This window comes from Hydra vulgaris, chromosome 06 (assembly GCF_038396675.1).
Source record: "Hydra vulgaris chromosome 06, alternate assembly HydraT2T_AEP".
NCBI lineage: Eukaryota > Metazoa > Cnidaria > Hydrozoa > Anthoathecata > Hydridae > Hydra > Hydra vulgaris.
This window is the reverse complement of record NC_088925.1, coordinates 37192501-37212500: the sequence shown is the minus strand read 5'-3', so window position 1 is coordinate 37212500 and position 20000 is coordinate 37192501. Positions and strand designations below refer to the sequence as shown.

At 26.5% G+C, this 20000-nt stretch overlaps 1 protein-coding gene across 1 annotated transcript in view; it reads left to right on the top strand.

Moving 5' to 3' along the window:
- LOC100212663 (uncharacterized protein MAL13P1.304) overlaps nucleotides 1–20000 on the top strand; it is a 35553-nt gene that overhangs the window by 2299 nt on the left and 13254 nt on the right. Inside the window, exons 2-4 of the mRNA XM_065800038.1 lie at nucleotides 6202–6276; nucleotides 11735–11784; nucleotides 16811–16864. Coding sequence (XP_065656110.1) covers nucleotides 6202–6276; nucleotides 11735–11784; nucleotides 16811–16864 — 179 coding nt within the window. The remainder of the gene's footprint in view (nucleotides 1–6201; nucleotides 6277–11734; nucleotides 11785–16810; nucleotides 16865–20000) is intronic.

The window sequence follows — 20000 nt, the reverse complement described above, 5'->3', positions numbered from 1 at the left end:
TATATATATATATATATATATATATACACATATATATATATATATATATATATATATATATATATATATATATATATATATATAAATAAATTAAATTAGTAAAAAACACTTATCTAACTTTTATCTTCTACTTTAAGTTTCATTTCTTTAAAAAAAAAAAGGAAAAAAAAATGTAAAATAGGTGGAGGATGGACATGCCCCGATACCTCTCGGGGCATGTCCCCCTCCACCTATTTTAAACCCACATACGTATATGTATATATACATATATATACATATATATACATATATATATATATATATATATATATATATATATATATATATATATATATATATATATATATATATATATATATATATACATACACATATATATATATATATATATACATATTGTTGTAAACCATAATAAAATAGTAAAACCATAATAATAGTATTGTTGTAAACCATAATTAAAAAGTCTTTCATGTATATTTTGGTTTTACTATTTTATTATGGTTTACAACAATTTTATCAAATATAAGAAAAAAGCTATACTAGAACTACAAACATCTATCGTATATAAATAGCGTAACTAATAACCGTATGTATAATAGATTATATATAAATAGCGTTACTAATAACAGCATTTTCATATAAAACGGTTAGTTCGGACATCAACTTAACTTCACTCAGCATTGGATAGTTTGTTATAATATTTTTTAAATGATTTCGAGGGAAATGTTGTCTATTAAATTTGAAATTTTTCGGATCCAAAATTGAAAACGATTTAAATATTTCAATGCTTCTAAACCTGTCGCTAATTTCGTAAATAACTTTATCACAAGCATCTTTAGCATCTTCTATTAGTAGTTCGATTGATGTGTTTTGTTTCATTCGGTTTTCATGCATTTCTTTGCAATCGTTAAGAATCGATCCAAAAACATTATCAGTGATGCTATTTCACACAAAATTTATAGATAACTCAAATTTTTCAAAAGCCTCCTTGATTGTAATAGTGTTGCTGTTACTTGATTGCAATATATTGTAAAGTACATCAACATAGGCACTGTTTTTAGTGATATCATCAATAATAGGCACTGTTTTTAGTGATATTGGCACCATTAATGCCCTATCCCATTTGCATTCCCCTGTCAAGACATATCAGCTGAAACTGTTATACGACACCTTCTTAGCCTCTTTTCATTATTTAGTGCACCATCATCTATTCATACAGATCGTGGAACTCAGTTCGAAAGCTTAAAACTTAAAGTTTTTCTAGAAAAGAACGGAGTAATTAAAACTAGAACCACTCCTTACCATCCCCAAAGCAATGGTCAGTGTGAACGAATAAACGGAACAATACTAAAAGCTGTTAGTCTAGCTCTGAAAACCTTAAGTCTAGGAAAAGAGAAATGGGAAATAGTATTGCAAATGGCTTTGTCCTCCATAAGAGGACTTCTGTGTACCGTCACTAACGAAACACCGCATCAGAGGATGATGAACTTTCAACGCTCATCAATAATAGGCACTGTTTTACCTAACTTCTTAACAGAACAGGATTCCACAATCCTTTACAGACGTCAAGTACGAATGAAAGGAGATCCACTCGTTGAGAGAGTTCAACTGCTAGAAACAATATCGCCCCACTACGCTCGAATAAAATTTCAAAATGGAAAAATCGATACTGTTTCAACAAAAGACCTCGCCCCACTAGAAGACCTAAATCCCCCAACAGAATCAGTTCAACAACAATCCGGTGATTTGAACATTGAACAGATGATCAACAATACCAGCAATTCAATAAACAGAAACCAAGAAAAACTAAACGAAACCAACGAAGTAACTTCAAGCCAATTAGTTGAGAATTCAATTATAGATAGTATCCCTTGTAATCAGTCACCTACAACAGCGGTACCTAGTCAGCCTATGCAGAAAGTTACTACTCCCGAGAATCTTACTAACATACCCTCAAGAACAGGACGCGTTACGAAGAAGCCAAAGTATCTCGACGACTACTTTCTTTCCTAGTATAATATCAGAGGTTAAGTCTATACTCTCCGCCCTAAAACTTTCCTAATGTGGAGAAGACTGTTATAATTTAAGTAATAATGCAATATAATATTAATGACGTCACTTCCCGTCTTCTGAATATTACAGTTATTACTTAAATTATAACACATATATATACATATATATATATATATATATATATATATATATATATATATATATATATATATATATATATATATATATATATATATATACACATACATATATATATATATATATATATATATATATATATATATATATATATATATATATATATATATATATATATATATAAATTAAATTAGTAAAAAACACTTATCTAACTTTTATCTTATGTATATGTATATATATATATATATATATATATATATATATATATATATATATATATATATATATATATATATATATATATATATATATCGTACACACTGTCAAACTGAGAAAATCAGGGTTGAAGTTTTAAGTTTTTAGTATTTTTTCCAACTAAGAGTGCTATTTCTATCTGTCATTTTGTAAACATTCGTTTTAGACTTTTGTTTTGTACAACATGCTTATTGTTCCTATTTTCCCTTATGTTTCCTATATTTCCATTTGGATTTAAATTGAAATATGTATTGTATTAGGCATCTTTTTAATGATTTAAAATTTTAATTACAATTTTGATGACAAATGAGCTTGTTTGTTGCCCAAAATTGGATAGCAACTCTTTTTGCACCACAATATTCCTAAACATATAGAAATCTTTACATAATTTATTACTGCCAATAAATTTACCTAGGTTTACCGATAGCTCTTCATTGCCCTGTAGAACAATGATTTTTGGATTTAATTTAGACAGTCTGTGTCACATACCTTTAAAAAAAAGGTAAAAGATGAATTCAGGCATTCTGACCTGAAATGTTGTAATTCGGCCTGGAACCGGAATGGCCTAAAAGTTACAAATTCTTGCTAGAATTCCGGTACATCCCCTATTATTGTTTAATATTTTTTGATCTAATTTGAGGTATGTAAGGGTAATCATTTTCACTCCTTAACAAAAGTTAAAACAAGTTTTCTGAAAAAAATTAAATACTGATGCTAACTTAAGCTTTAAACTTTGTGTAGGAATGTTTAACAATTATGCTTTATTTCCTGATCTTTTCCAGAGTTTTTATGTTAGTATGTTTTTAAATCAATCTTCTGAAAATATTTAGAATTATTTTATCAAGAAAATATTTTACAAGAAGATTTTTTCTCTTATTAGAATTTTCTCGCCAAAATTTAGCCATCAATTTTTTAAGCAAGTTCAAGTCTAAAATATAAACTACTAAAAAAAATTAATAAGTTTACAGAATGAGATCTTAAAATCCCAAAATGGACAGAGCAAAGCATGAGATATAAACAGTTTTACTGTTAATAGCCTTAATTCGTTATTAGTTAAACTAGAAATTAACTTAATAGCTAATAAAATATTAGAACTTTTATAAAAGCAAATAAATTACCCGTATAGATTAAGTTAGCTATAACTGATACTGGTGCACGGACATGATACACGGACATGATACACAGCTTTCAGAGACTTTACTAAAAAAGTTATCATTATCAGAGCAGTTTTAATTTTATAAAGAAATTGTATTTGAGGTGTTACAGATGACAGTCTCAATATTAATGTTGTCTTAATAGTAAAAGTATAATCAAAAACTGTGTTTACTGTACAACCACTATACATATGTGACAATGTAAGTTTTTAATCATGATTACAAATATAAACACAAGTAATTTATGCAGTCAAAAAAAAACAACAGTATTTTAAAATATACATTATCAAACTTGTTTATATACTTAAACTGTTATTCCACTATTGATCAATGAGATGCTGAATATACATAAATAAATCAGCAACTGCTTCAAATTCAGTGCACTCATCAGCAATTAAAAGCTGTTAAATTATACTTTCAAAAATACCTGTTTTTGTGTCTCACCACGTCTCTGTTTCTTGTTTCTCTTTGCTCGTAAAACTTTGTTTTTCAGATTTAAACAGTTGAGAGAAGTTTTAAAACAACATTTGTAAAAAAAAACACGACTACCAAGGGTGAGGGTTCAACTTTTTAATAATTCAAATTTTTGGATTTTGATTTTTTATTTGAAAGTTGTTTTATATATTTTAATTATTGTTGCTGTTTAATTATAACTATATTTATTTATATTTTTTAAAGTTTTACAAAATAATAATAATAATCAATGCATAAATAAATAGACTAATGTGGCCATAGTTGAATTGTAGTTACAATAATTGACTAATTTAAATAGGTATGGGGGAAGTGGAGTGTACATATATTCTTTTTTGCCATCCTATAGTTTGGTATATTGTTTTATAAATTAACAGTAACTAAACAACCATATAACCTCCGAAGATATATTTAATTTTTAATAAATATATTATTTAAATAACTTCTTTACCAATAAGTTAGAGTCGTGGTGCAAGTTATATTAACTTTATATTATTTAATACTTTTATTGTTTAGTATATTGTATTAACAACTATTATTGTTGTTTAATAATTATTATTATTTTTATTTAATAATTATATTATTATTAATTATTTTTTCATCAATCATATATCGGCTAAATCATTGACTCATAAAGCCATAGGCGCAGCAGAGTGTTCATTAAATTAAAATTTAATTGTAGCGGATGTTTGAGGGAATGGATTCTATTCTATTATACACATTAAAAGTATGTTTTTTTTGAAAAAATCGTTTTTTATATGGCATTATATATAAAGGATGAGATTCTGTATTTACATGAAAAAAGTCTCACTTTTTATAATAATTTTTGTAATTTTTATTTTTCAAAACTTATTTACCAATATTAAATTTAAAAATATTAGCGATAAAAACATTAAGGTTTCAAAACAAAAATTAACCTGTTCTATATCCGATTACTCAACTATTGTTTAAAATTTTGTGTGTGTTTGTGACAACAAATAACATCTATTCTTAAATCTTTTTAAAATCATATTATATATTGAGTAACTTAATGTTGCTGCTCATTCATGAGTGATTGACACGGTAGTCATGGCAGCCGAGAAAGAGTTGCAGCACTTTTTTATAAGAAACTGTGAATGAAAGTGGATGCAAATATCTAATAAATGTAAACTTCAAACTATGTAATTTTAAAACATATATCAAGTTTTACAGTGTAACTTTTACTTAAAAAGTGCATTGCAGCAATATCTCCTTAATTTTGATTTATAGCAATAATTTGCCAATTTAAAAAGTCTTTTGTTTAATAAATACTGTTAAAACTTTTGTAGTAAAATACACCTAAATAGCCAAAGTGGTTAGGTTGCAACGTTTCTGGTGCAAAGCGTGGTTCAAATCCCACCATATGCACTTTTTTTTTTTTTTCTTTTTTTTTAATTTTTTAAAATACAAACTAAAATACTTTTAAAGTTCTATAGATATTATATACATAACATATATAAAGATATCATATACTATAACAAACAAAAGGAAGAGAATTTCTACAAAAAGCTTATTTGCTATTTTATAAAGTTTTTGTTTATTAAATATGCATATGTATATATATATATTCATATATATATATATATTCATATATATATATATATTCATATATATATATATATAGATATATATATTCATATATATATATATATACATATATATATATATATATATATATATATATATATATATATATATATATATATATATATATATATATATATATATATATATATATATATATATAAGAAGCATGTATAGAAAAGGTTTTATATGTTCATTGTTTCATATTTAAATTTTTTATAATATAATTAAAATAAGCTATAAATTCCCAAAGTAAAAAAAAAATTAAATAACATGATTACAAATATAATTTGTAATCATGTTATTTAATTGTTATTAATTAAAAATTAAATAACATTTTAATTATTTTTATTAATATATACTGTTAATTACTCTTGGTAAGGTGATTGTCTAAATTATACGATTGATTACTATCAGAGAGGTGGAGTCTATAATATACTATTGAGTATTACTAGGGAGGTAGAGTCTAAGATGGAGTCCACTATAGCTGCACCACACTGCATTATTTTATTATTATTTAAAGTTATTTAATATGTTAATATAGATTAATTTTTAATTTATTTTTTAGTTGTTTACACACATACAACAAAATTAGAGCAGGCATTAAAGATAACTAAAGAAAAGCACAAGGAAACAAAACTTGGTAAAGTGATTATAAATGCTTTAAAATGTTTGATTGTTTTTTGTAATTTCAATTTCATTTTTAGGTGATATTTATTTGGCTATAAAATATTATTATAAATATTGGTTATAAACTTTTAAAATGAGTATTTTTTCAAAATAATAATTTTTTAAACACTTTTACTATACATTACTATTACACATTGCAGTAAATTTATTGCAATAAATTTACTGCAATAAATTTATTGCAATAAATTTATTGCAATAAATTCAATTTCTGGATAAAGTATATGTAGTATATATCTGCCAGGTCTTTAGCAAATAGTGTTGGGGTATAAAAATTTGTAATTTTTAGACTTTTCTAATTACAATTTAAGCGCACAATATTTTTGAAGGCAAATCAAATGTTAAGATTTTGCACAAAAATACTTTTTTCCAATTTGTAACCTTTTTCATTTGAGTTAAGTCAATGTATATATTTTGCTTTCTGTGTGTGGTTCATAGCATTTTCGGTTAATGCATGTTATTTTCAGTTTCAATTTTACATTTTTAACGGCATGGTTAATATTTACCAACCAGTTCAAGCCTCAAGCTGTCACAGAAGAGAGACCAAATTCAAGATGGCTGTTCTAAGCAATCGAAAAGACTTTTTTTATCAAGATTGAAGTTGTATCTTCAAAAAATAAAAACTTTAGAGGTTGCAATGTGTATTAATAAAGATGACAAACTACACAGGACCAGAAGATGGAACTTTGGTATCTCAGAAGTTAATGAAAATAACATTGTCCATCAAGGACAACTTGAAGGCTACACTTTGAAAGGCATGATTCAATAATATTGAAAAATTTTCCTAATACACTATATGAATATAGTGATTGGCATGCCAGACTTTATCAAACACTATAAAGATAGAAAGCTTTTCAGAAGTGTTCTATCATGTATGAGATTGAGGAAGTGATGCAAGAACTATTGTTCTTGCCTCACATCCTCAATCTAATGCATGATATAACCTTTCTGTTATAATGTTTAATAAGTCAGCAGTAAAATGAGAGGATTTAAATATGTTGTCATAGAGATGTGATATTAGAATTGAAAAATATGAAACAAATGATTACAAAAGAAATATCCAAGCTGACAAGTTTTAGTATGACAAGTATGGTAGTAGTAATAAGTATGGTAATAATATGAATTTAACGAAATAAAATAGTTGTGAGTTAAATATAGAAGAAGCACAAGATAAAAGTTTTAGTGAGATCATAGCATGATCTGAAACAATGAGAGAAAATGAGAAAGGGCTTCATCAATTTGATCTGAAGACATTCTTGGGAAGAAGGAGAGTGATAAAGAACAAAGTGAAAAGTGATTGAATCAAGAGATGATTGTTAGCACATAAAAGAACAGTTGTTGGATTCAAACCTGATTTTACAACAAACTGGTGATATGAAATATATGCCAAGGTCAAGTATGTTTACAAATCAAAAAATAACAACCATCAACTGAGATCTGAAAGTGAAACAGCCAAGTATAAATTAAAATTACAAGTATAAATTAAAAATACAAATAAGCCTAATAAAAATGCTATCTTAACTTTTAATATAAACATAATAATTGCTATTTACAGCCAGCCCAAGAAAGTTTTTTATGGATTATAATTCAACATTTTCTGTCAATATTATTGTGCTGAACACAACCTATTGACAGAAAAATTAAATCTTGTATTATTATATAATTGTGCAGAATAATCTGAAATTAATAATTTAGATATAAAATTGGTATTATTTACAATTGTTTAAAATTTAATCCGTGTTTCCAATCATTATTTAATAAAGCTAATAATAATTTAAGACATCATTGAACCCACCAATGGCCTAACTATGAAACTATAGCCTAGTTATGACATTTATAATATAATAGCCAATAATTTAATTTTCATCAACATAATTTTTCCCAGTACAATTTTATTACCCCTTACTATATCCTAATCACTGAATTTTGTAATCAATGCTAATCATGTAGTTTTTCAGGCCTTGTTATGTGATTTTGTTAGGTAATCAATGCTAATCATGTAGTTTTTCAGGCCTTGTTATGAGATTTTGTTATGAGATTTTGTTATGAGATTTTGTTATGAGATTTTGTTAGGTAATGTAAAAGCGTAACGCAAGTAAATATAACTTTACTTAATAAACATACTTACATCATTAAAAATTTAAGTATATTCAAAATTCAAATGGTGTAGCGCTTCTTAATGAGGCCTGTTTTGTTAATTATAAAATTATAGAGTATCATCTCTTATACGAACAGTGGCTCAGTCTCTCAGACTGTCGAGGAGCTAGTAATTTATAATTACAATTAGTTAAGCAAGGCAAGAGATTTGGAAAACTGTGACTGCTACTGATAAAGCTTCATTCAACCTACTGATCCACTTCTTATGCAGCTGGAAACACATGTGGGTGAACTTGTTGTTGTTACAACTTCAAATACAGGGCTAAATATCAGTGTCTGTACTATTATTTAACAAAATTTTTAGAGATTATTTTTTCCACAATTTTCACAACAACTTTTGGAATCAGTGGAAGACCAGAAGTTAGAATTTTAAATTGATTTGGAAAATGCTGGCCTGATTAACAAGGGAATTTCCACAGTTTAGAATGATAACCTTTTTAACTCTGGATTTTAGAGTACTACAGAGAAACATAAAATTGTCAGTAACTGAGGGATCATTGTCTTGAACTTTTACATCCATCAAGGCAGAAAAGTCATCTAGGCTGAAGGGTCTAAGGTGAATAGATGGCTAGTTGTTTAACTACTGGAAACAATTTTCTGCTTATTTAACATAGACACGATCCTTGCACTGTCTCAAAGCAATGCTCCAACATCTCTTGGTAATGGTAGTGATGAAAATTTAAACAGCTTTTATCAACAACAAAAAAAGACAGGAATAAAATATTAATGAAACTGTTAACTAATTTTTGTCTCCCAATTGAAAAATGAGAAAACCTCCAAAAATCAACCACTAAGGAAGAACAAGTACAGTTTTTCTAATGAAAAATTAAAAAAAAAAGATTACTAAAGTTAAATGTTTTTCAAGTTATAATTTACTCTAAATTCTATTTGTATTATATCAAGGCTATTTTAACAATAGGCCTTGCAATCAAGCAACCAATCAGAAAGACTGGGGGCTAACTAAAAACACTATCTGACATTTAAAATTTCATTTTAATTTTCTTCTCAATTTAAGAAAATAATTTTTTTTTCTTTATTCTAATTGCAGCTTCAATACTTTTAGTGTAGGTTCTTTCTTAGAACATGGAGTAGCCATCAGATACTGATTTTTTGACAAACCATAACAGAAAAATTTAGTTTCATGAATTAAGAATATAAAAGAAAAACGCCCACTGTAATTAATATTATAAAAACTGTAATTAATAATACAAAAAAGTTAATAATATAAAACCAACACTATAATTAATAATATAAAAGAAAAACACCCACTTACACAATGTATCACCAGGAAGTTTTAAACCTCCCCTATTTATTTTTTTTAAATAACTGCCATACATTTCATAATAAATAAAAATCTTCAACACTATCCATTCCAGTTTTGTGAAAAATGTATCTAGCAATATAAACACACACCATTTTGCTGTCTTGTTTCATTAACTCTTTTTAGTCATTCAGTATGTCAAATTCAAATTCAGTCATGTCAAAAATCTCACTCTCTTCTTTAGTTAGTTGTCAAATACATCCAATAATGCTCTATTATCATCTATTATCGGCTCTATTATCATCCGTTATCAAATACATCCAATAATGCTCTATTATCATCTATTATCAGCTCTATTATCATCCGTTATCAAATACATCCAATAATGCTCTGAGCAGTCATAAAAGTCTGTATCAAGTCTGTAGTAATAAAGCATGGTAAATATAAATGTTTTCAACAGCTTGTTGAGCAGAAATAAAGTATGCACCACCAGCACCAGTACAATTTTGTTAAAAGTTGTACACAAAATAGTTAAAAATCATTTCTTAAATGCTTATATATTGCTTAAGATTTATTCAAAGCCATTTACTCAAAGATTTGAACAACAATATCTGTTGAGTACAAAGGTTCTCCGATAGTTGCACTTCTCATGACAAATAATTCTTCTTGTAAAACTTCTTTTTTTTTTTAGTCATTTCAATATTGTTTAAAAAACGAACTGCTTCAGATAAAATATAAATTACAATTACTCATTGTATCTATTACTCATATTCTGTGAAAGTAAGCACTGTGAACTAAAGAAATGAAGCACTGTGAACCCATATAAAATGCTGTGTATGTTGAATCACTTTTATTTTGAAGAAGAAATCTTAAAGAGTATTATAAATTTAAAATTAGCCACATTGTTACAATGTAAAGTAGAATGAAATAAAAAGTCATTAAATCATTTAAATATAATGATAGTAATATAAATAACAATGATTGTTATTACAGTATTATCAATATTATTACTATGATATTTATTTTTGTCAAATAAAGAATTTTTATTTCATTCTACTTTATGACATGAAAAACATTGGTCTGCATCCAATATATTAATAAAAACTAAGAGGTTAGTTAATGAGAATGTTCCTCACGGTAGCACTACAGTTCCTTGAATAAATACTTTTCATTGTAAGAAAATCTCATCATTACATGTCTGACTTAGAAATATTGTTGGAGGTCCATTTGGTCATTTCTTACCATTAATCATTATCAAACTAACATTTTCTGACCAATTTTTAGAGCATACCACAGTATATTTTAAATCAGGGAATTGCTGTTATTGTAAATGTTTATCTTTTGTTAAATGATAAATGAATACGTAGTTCTTATTCTTTTTTCATAGTTAGACAAGCACGATGTCAGACTACACTTTAGAGACATAGTGCATTCAGTAATTTCAAAAAAAAAAATCTTCAGGTTTCTGTTTAAAAATCAGTCTCCAGTCTTTCCGTTTGATTGCGCGATTGCAAGCCTTTTGTAAAAACAACCTTGCTTCAGATTGTATTGTCATTTAGAATTAAATGAAAGAACTAACAACTAGGTCTAGCTTATCTAGGTTCTAGGTCTCTCTTATCACATTTGTGTTTAGTTTTATACTAATTTTTACTGAGGGGTATACATTTGTCTATACTTAAGTTTGTATTTTTTTTTACTTTTCTTGTTATACATACTTTCAAAGATGATAACATTTAATAATAAAAATGTTTTATGACATCAATGGGTAAAAAATATTACTTATTTTTAAAAGCATTCAGTGTCCATCTTTTAACGTCATTTGCTTTTAATTTATTTTCACTGCTTTTGTAATAAATTTATTTCATATAATTGAATATTTTATGTAATACATGTTCTGAAAAATAATATTGGAAATCATTTTATAACTTAATATCAAAATGCATATTTAATACATAGCAATTAATATATATCATAATTAGTAATTTAATTTATTTAGAACTTCTAACAAAACTAAATGAATTTGATGCAAATCTAACAAAGACTAAAGTGAGTAATTTATTAGTAAAAATTAATATTTTGTCCTCATTTTTTTATAAAACAAAATGTGTATAGAGTATATAGCATATAGAGTATATCTAAGTATATATTTATATAGAGTAAGAATTCCTATATTTTTAATATTGTGTAGTAATGTGTATTGAATATTTTGTAAATGTGTTTTCTAATGGTATTATTCAATTATATAAGTAAAATATTTATTCAAAATGGCACTTTAAATACATACTCGTTTATAAGACTTATCTTACTTGCATAAAAGTGTCACAATAGCTTGTTGGAAAGATAATGTTTAAATTTATTCAAGCTATAAAAATTATAAATTATCATACATTTATTATTAATTTATCATGTTATTATTTTTGATTATTGGGTCATTCCATGCCAAGTGGTGCAAAGGTCCCTTATGGACCATCTCAGATTTTATTAAAATTTTTTGATTTTGTACATATATATGTTAAAAGCATGTTTTAAAAATTTTAGATCAATATCTAATATGGTTCTTGAGAAAACGCTATTTAAGTAGTGGGCCATTTTGCATAAAATTTCACTCTACAAAAAAAAAAGGGTTTTTTCATCATTTTTAACAGCCAATAACTTTTGAACAAGTTAGTTTTATACTTCAATTATTATAAGATAGCAAGTGTGCTGTGGATACTTTGAAAAAAGAAAAAAATATTATTTCTGGCATCTTAACTTTTTCCATAATGGCGGGCTAAAGTTGATTTTTTTGTTTTAAGAATAAGTTTTTTTGTGATTTTAAAGACCTTAATCTTAAAAACTAGTTACAAAGTTAATACAAATCAAATTGCCTGCTGATCTACATGTGGTGGATAAACATTTTTAAAAAAATCAGTTGATTAAAGAGCTGCATTCAAAAGTTATAGGTCTCCAAAATGAGTCAGATCGAGATTTTCGTAAAATTGATCTGTGATGCAAAGCATCTGTTACCTAAGATGGCACTTTTTTTTTTTTACAAAATTTTTTATACGCATCAATTAAAGACTGTTAATTAATAAAAACCAAAAAAATTAATGGGTGCTTATTTATAACCCCCAAAAGGTAGTCTCTAAAAGTCAGGTAAATTTTCCATAAAATTCTGAAATTGACATAATAAATAAATGCATTGAATTATATAACGTTATTTATTATGAAATATCAATTAAAAAATATCAATGCTTAAAGCCTTTTAATCCCTTTAGATAAAGAACTTTTAAATCCCAATAGATAAAGTCCCCTCCCCTCTGTCCCCTCCCCTCTTTATAATACAATAATTTTTTTAATGAAAAACAAACAAAATGTTTTTAAGAAAATAAACAAAAATAATAAAATTTACAAAAAGTTAAATTTCTCAAATAATAAAATAATCTCATTGATTTCTTTTAAGTCAATACTATAAAATCTTCCACTGTTTGACTGGACTTTAAGAGAAGCACTTTGCATAAAATATGCATTAGAGGTACCCAACAAAGATCATCTCTGCATGGCCACGTAAACTTGTTACATAAAGACTTTTTCATGAATTTCATATTAAGATCTTGATGCTCTTCTGAAATACTAAGAATATTTCCTAAATACCATTGAGCATCGTAAACGCAGGCCACATATTCTCCTGGTGAGTAACTAGAAATTTTATTAATATAAATTCTGCAAGTAGAAAAATCCACATTAGTGCAAATAATATCAAATGAGACTCTTCTTATTTTTATTGAGGTAAGTGACATTGGGATAAAACTGTGGTGGTTTCGTGTCCCAGGTATTGTCGAACAAGAACGATATCTCTCTTCCAAATTGAAGTTTGTAGTATGTGTTTCTATTGAAACTTTGTCAACAACAAAAAAAGATATTCCTTTGACGTGTTGAACACACCAGCTGTACATTTTGCTTGGTGTGTCAATAGGATCGTTTAGTGATTGTAGATTGGCTCGTGCAACAAGACGTTTCACTGTTCCACCAACACCATCACAAGGGCTTTTACCATGCGATGTTGCAAAAAAGTGCCACTCTGCAGTCATGTCAAAATCGTGTTTATGGTAGCATAAGTTGATAAGATTTTTGTAATTTTTATATTGTGATGCAGCTCCATCACTAAAATAGATAATGTGTTCAAATGTTTGTAATTGTTTAAGTTTATCAATAACATTACCGATAAAGCAATGAACAGCATCTGTTCCATGTTTCAGATGATCTGATATAACACAATAACTTTGACTATCAAGTTTTCCATCTTTTATAAAATACGCAACAAAGGGGTGCACAGTTGCTTGGCTGTTATTCCAGTGAAAACCTTGCACTGCATCCTGTATTAGAAAACTATAGTTTTCTGCAAAGTCAAGAAGAACCAAATCTTGATTTTCTTTTAAATTAGTTTTCAAATGTTGGTAGTAGGTGGCTTGACTTTTTGATATAAAATGATGCACTCGTAAACTATCTAACTGTTCATAAACCATTTCAATAAATTCATCTAAAGGTAGAGTTGCTGGTACTAAAGTACAAAGTGTCAATGTAGTCTAACAAAACCTTTTTAGCAGGACATTTATCGCAGCTATGCAGCATACAATCCCTATTTTCAATGCTACAAACCATTAATTTTAATAAGATTTTGTAATCAGAAATTCCAGGAATTTTCTGTACAAGGAGCTTTACATTTTGATGGTACTGGCAAACACAAACTGCATGCAGACCAGAAGCACCACCCACAGGAATGCACCACTTGGGCCTTAGCTCACAAAATTTTGAAAATCCAACTTTAAGATAATTATATTTCTTTTTAAACTCAATATGTAGCTCTTTCATATTGACTAGTAGAAGGCGCTTTTGGATATGTTGCTTTTTACTATCTACTTTAACTGAAACAAACTCTTTTTTTCCTGGACAAACCCTTGAATATTCATCGCATTCGTAGAAATGAACAACCTCTGTAATTACATCTTCGCTTAGTTTTCTACCCGATTTTGGAGAAGGTTTTGATAGTATTCCACTTTTTTTACTTAATTTTCTGGCTTGTACTACAGATCTTTTTGAAGTAAAAAAAAACTTCTGAGTTTTCTCTATTGACCAACTGTCTGGAGTGAGTGTAAGAAGTGTGATTTTTTCAGAATTTGACAATGTTTTTTCAAATTTTGACTTAATTTGAGTCATAATATTGTCTAAATCTGTGTTTGTTTTTTTCAAACATTTTTTTGAGGGTGATTCAATTCCACAAAGTGCAGCTATTTCTAAACCTAGCACATTGGCAACAGCCTTTTGTGTATGAGCTCTTACGCTATCGATTTTACGCTTTCCATATGCAACTCTATCTTTTTTTGAAACAAGTTTTAGAGGTGAGCATCCAAAACTTGCAATACTTGAATTAAGATCTTCTTTTAATGTATGGTTGTCAACATAAATTTCTTTTTCTTGGAGTTCATTTTCTTTTGTATTATGTTTGCAATTCAGAACTTTTCTGCAACTAGTGCAAATTTTTTGACCAGGTATTAAACCAAAATCTTTGGCATATGAAAGACTGATAACTCTAAGAGAATCTAAAAAATAACGGAAATAATTATTAAATATTTTTTTTTTTATTTATTTAGTGTTATTAAGGTATTTTTATTAAATTAAGATATTAAATATTGAAACTTACTTTTCACATTTTTTGCGTGCTTGTTCAACGGATTACAACAATACCTGCGATGTTAATTCTCATACCTCGACTAGTAAACTTTCTCGTTATAGCTACAAATAAAATCTATGGGATTTATTTTGCTTCTCAAAGAAATAAGCTCTTGGTTTAGTTTAGACAGTTCTTGGTAGCGTTTACTTTTATTAGATAGATAGCACTGTTCATTTAATGCTTTACCAATACAGCAAGTAGAAAGCTCAGGCATATTACTTATTATTAATTAGTTCTAAAATACAATAATTTATTTGGTTTTATTAGTACTTTTTAGATTGACATACTAGTAATATAGAATTAAATGAAACAATAACTAAACTTTTAAAAAGTAATAATTTTTTATGGAAAATTTACCTGACTTTTAGAGACTACCTTTTGGGGGTTATAAATAAGCACCCATTAATTTTTTTGGTTTTTATTAATTAACAGTCTTTAATTGATGCGTATAAAAAATTTTGTAAAAAAAAAAAAGTGCCATCTTAGGTAACAGATGCTTTGCATCACAGATCAATTTTACGAAAATCTCGATCTGACTCATTTTGGAGACCTATAACTTTTGAATGCAGCTCTTTAATCAACTGATTTTTTTAAAAATGTTTATCCACCACATGTAGATCAGCAGGCAATTTGATTTGTATTAACTTTGTAACTAGTTTTTAAGATTAAGGTCTTTAAAATCACAAAAAAACTTATTCTTAAAACAAAAAAATCAACTTTAGCCCGCCATTATGGAAAAAGTTAAGATGCCAGAAATAATATTTTTTTCTTTTTTCAAAGTATCCACAGCACACTTGCTATCTTATAATAATTGAAGTATAAAACTAACTTGTTCAAAAGTTATTGGCTGTTAAAAATGATGAAAAAACCCTTTTTTTTTTGTAGAGTGAAATTTTATGCAAAATGGCCCACTACTTAAATAGCGTTTTCTCAAGAACCATATTAGATATTGATCTAAAATTTTTAAAACATGCTTTTAACATATATATGTACAAAATCAAAAAATTTCAATAAAAGCTGAGATGGTCCATGAGGGACCTCATTAAAATTTGCACCACTTGGCATGGAATGACCCTATTGTTAGTAAATTATCATTTTTTTATGAGCAAATTTCACTGTATTTTTGTGAACACAGTGAAATGTTATGTTTTTGTAATTATATGAAGTGTTTTATATATATATATATATATATATATATATATATATATATATATATATATATATATATATATATATATATATATATATATATATATATATAGCAATTATGTATTGTGTTTTGATATATAAAATGTAATTTAGGGAGTGTAGTAAAAAAATTATTTATTTGAAAATTAATATTTTTTTAACAAACTTTTATAGCATGAAGCTCACAATCGTTTTAATGCCTTAGATACAGACTATAAAATGTTAAAGGTAATGGTTTGAAATACCATTTATAATATTTGTATTACTACCTTTTTAAAATAATGTATAATAAAATTATTAAAAAATTAGTTTCATTAATAAATTAATATAAAATTGCATATATTATACATAATTAAAAACCTATCCAAACCAATTTTAATAATCAAATTTAAAAATCAAAATAGTTAAATTTATGCATACCAAAATGTAACAATCTAAATCTATATAACCAATACAAATTTAAATACAAAATACGCTTAGTTTCTAATTAATTTTAAGAAAGTAAATTACTAAATTTTAAAAGCACAATATTAACACAAAGTACACAATTTTAAAATTATGTCCTATTTGCAAGTGTGCAGTGCAAGTAGAGCAATTTTATTAAATAATATGTTACTTAATGTTTTACGAACAAGCAATCAGAAAAATTAAATCGTAATTCACTTTTAAACACTGTTAAAATAATTTTATGTAAACTTTGTGTCTTAAAGGTATCAGATTTTGAGAATAAAAAAAAAAAATTTATTTTAAAAAAATTAAAGTTTTATATTTAAATTTGTTTCTATACAGGTAGGTACGTCTTAAAAACTACAAAAAAAAAAAAATGGTACCTATAACTGAATATAGGAAACTTCTAAAGTGCTGAAACTTTCTGTACTTAAAAACATATTAATATGAATGTCTTCCCTCTTCATATTTTTCAATCTATGGTGTTTAGTAAAGTTTTGTGTTTCAAAGAAAAGTTGCTTTTTTTGGTTGTTACCCCTTAAATACAGCAAGGAGGTTTTTGGCTAATAATTTTAGAGTCGTTCATCAGATTCACTCAAAATTTCGTAAACATTTTGTTTTTCAGCCATAGCATTTGTACACACATTATTTTAAACTTTAAATGAAACGACATAAACAACCCTCACAAATGACAACTTCTATGATGAATTCTAATATTATGTATTTAGGGAGACTTTTATTAAATAAAATTTCTTGTTAATTTAACATGAAATGGCACTCAGATATTATACTTTTATTTAGCAGAGTTATTACTAATGTGTTTTTATGCACACAATTGTTTTATACCATATATATATTATAGATAAAAGTATTATAAGTAATTTTGCAATGGTGAAACCAAAATTTACTAATAAAGTGGGAAAAGTACTTTTTGTTGTTGAAAAACCAAATTTAAAGGCAGAGTCAAAAGTTCAGAGGAAAAAAATAGATAAATAAGAACTTCAGATTCAACAAGCTGTGTCTTGGTGCAAATAGCTCAACAAGAGGCTATGCTGCTTTAAAAACTGGTATGTTTTCTTTTATTAAAGATCGAGGCACCATTAATCAGAGATTAGATGGAAAAACTTCTAGTATCAAAAAGCAGCATCTACAAGTTTTGACACCAGAGGAAGAACACTATTATAGAATTCTTAAAAATAAAAACAGGTGTTATCAAGGAGTATTAAGAAAGCAAGTTACTAATCTAATTATTGATGTGTTAAAAATTAGAGACTATTGCAACACCAAGAAACTAAAAACAAAACATTTTGTAAAGACAGCAATGTTAGAAGAGTGTTATTGTTTGGTTACAACGTAAGTTATGATGAAAAATTTGTGTATAAAATGTTTGTTTTTTAACACTATTCCATTTAATTCCTATTTAACCGTATTTTAAATACAACTTTTAAAGTTTATTTTATGCTCGATCAGCCATTTTGGTAGAGATGGGAAGCAGAGCACCACGACTTAATTCAAAAAAGGAAAGGAAATGTACCAATTAACATTCTTTTGTGTCCAGAGTGTACACATGTGCATATTCAAAAAGCTAAATCAAAATCAGAAGTTAGGAATAGCTTTTAAACTTAAGTTGTAATGAACTTTTTGTGGCTTAAATGGCTCTGAACTTTAAAAAAAGATAAGAAACAAAAAGTGACATTAGTAGTTAAATGTTTTGCGTATGACAGGATTGCGTAGTACGCGTAGAACAGGGATGGATTATCAATTTATAAACTGGTTTTTCATGAATAAAGTTGCGTCTATTGTTTAATCATTGTCTTTAGCACAATATTTAATAGATAAAAAGGTTCAAGACAAATATAATTGTTGTTATAAATAGATTTTCAATAATTTTTTTAAAAATGTTTTTTTATGAGATATCAATATTTAAGTAACTTTTAATTTAGACTTTGTGTTTCAATCTTTATGTTAACTTTAGTACCCCTTAAAAACTACAAACATCTCTACTGTTAGTAAAAAGCTCATTCTGTCAACCTGAAAAAAATATTGTAAAAAGTTTTTTTGTTCTTATTTGTAGTAACAATGTAGACATCTAAAAACCAATTGCAAACTTATTTTCAAATTAGTGCTTACCCATGCCAAAAAGTGTGGTTATTTAGTTTAAATTTAATTTTTCTTTTAATTTTAAATTGTTTATATCACACTTTTTAAAAATGAAAATATCTAACTTTTTTTCTTATTTATATAAAGTCTTAAAACAAAGAGTATTATGCGCTTAAGCTCAAACAGTGCTTGTGGAGAATTATGACTTAGTAGTTTTTAAGGTGTTTGTATTTTTAAGACGTACCTACCTGTAATTATCTTTGTAAAATTCAAAGGTGAGAGATATCTTTTTTGAAATGGTTTTTTTTTTTGCAATGTTCTTTATTAATTCAATTTTTATTTTTCAAATAAATCATTGAGCAAAGTTTACTTTGAGCTTAAAAACTTCTATATACAGATGCAGCTCAATTAAGATTATCTAGATATTATATAGATATTATAGCTAAATTAAAATTTACCTTAAAATAGCCATATTAAAGGTCAACAAATGTCACTTTTAACAATTCAGCTATTTATAAATACAAACAATCATGTTTTAAGTTGGTTTTTATTTTTTGTTTGTAATGAACTTGTTTGTATGAACTTAAGTTGTATAAAAGACTTTTGATTAAGTCTGGCATGCTGGTCTTCTCCATAAGCTGGCTTCATATGATTTTTTTGGGTACAATTTTAATTGAGGAGTTCAAATTCACAAGTTAAAAGCTCATACTTTGTTTATAAATTCAACTTTAAATATTTAAATAAAATCCCAGTAAAAAGTTGGGAATTTTTTTTAAACATAAAATTTTAGTTAGATTAGTACACGTTTAAACAACAT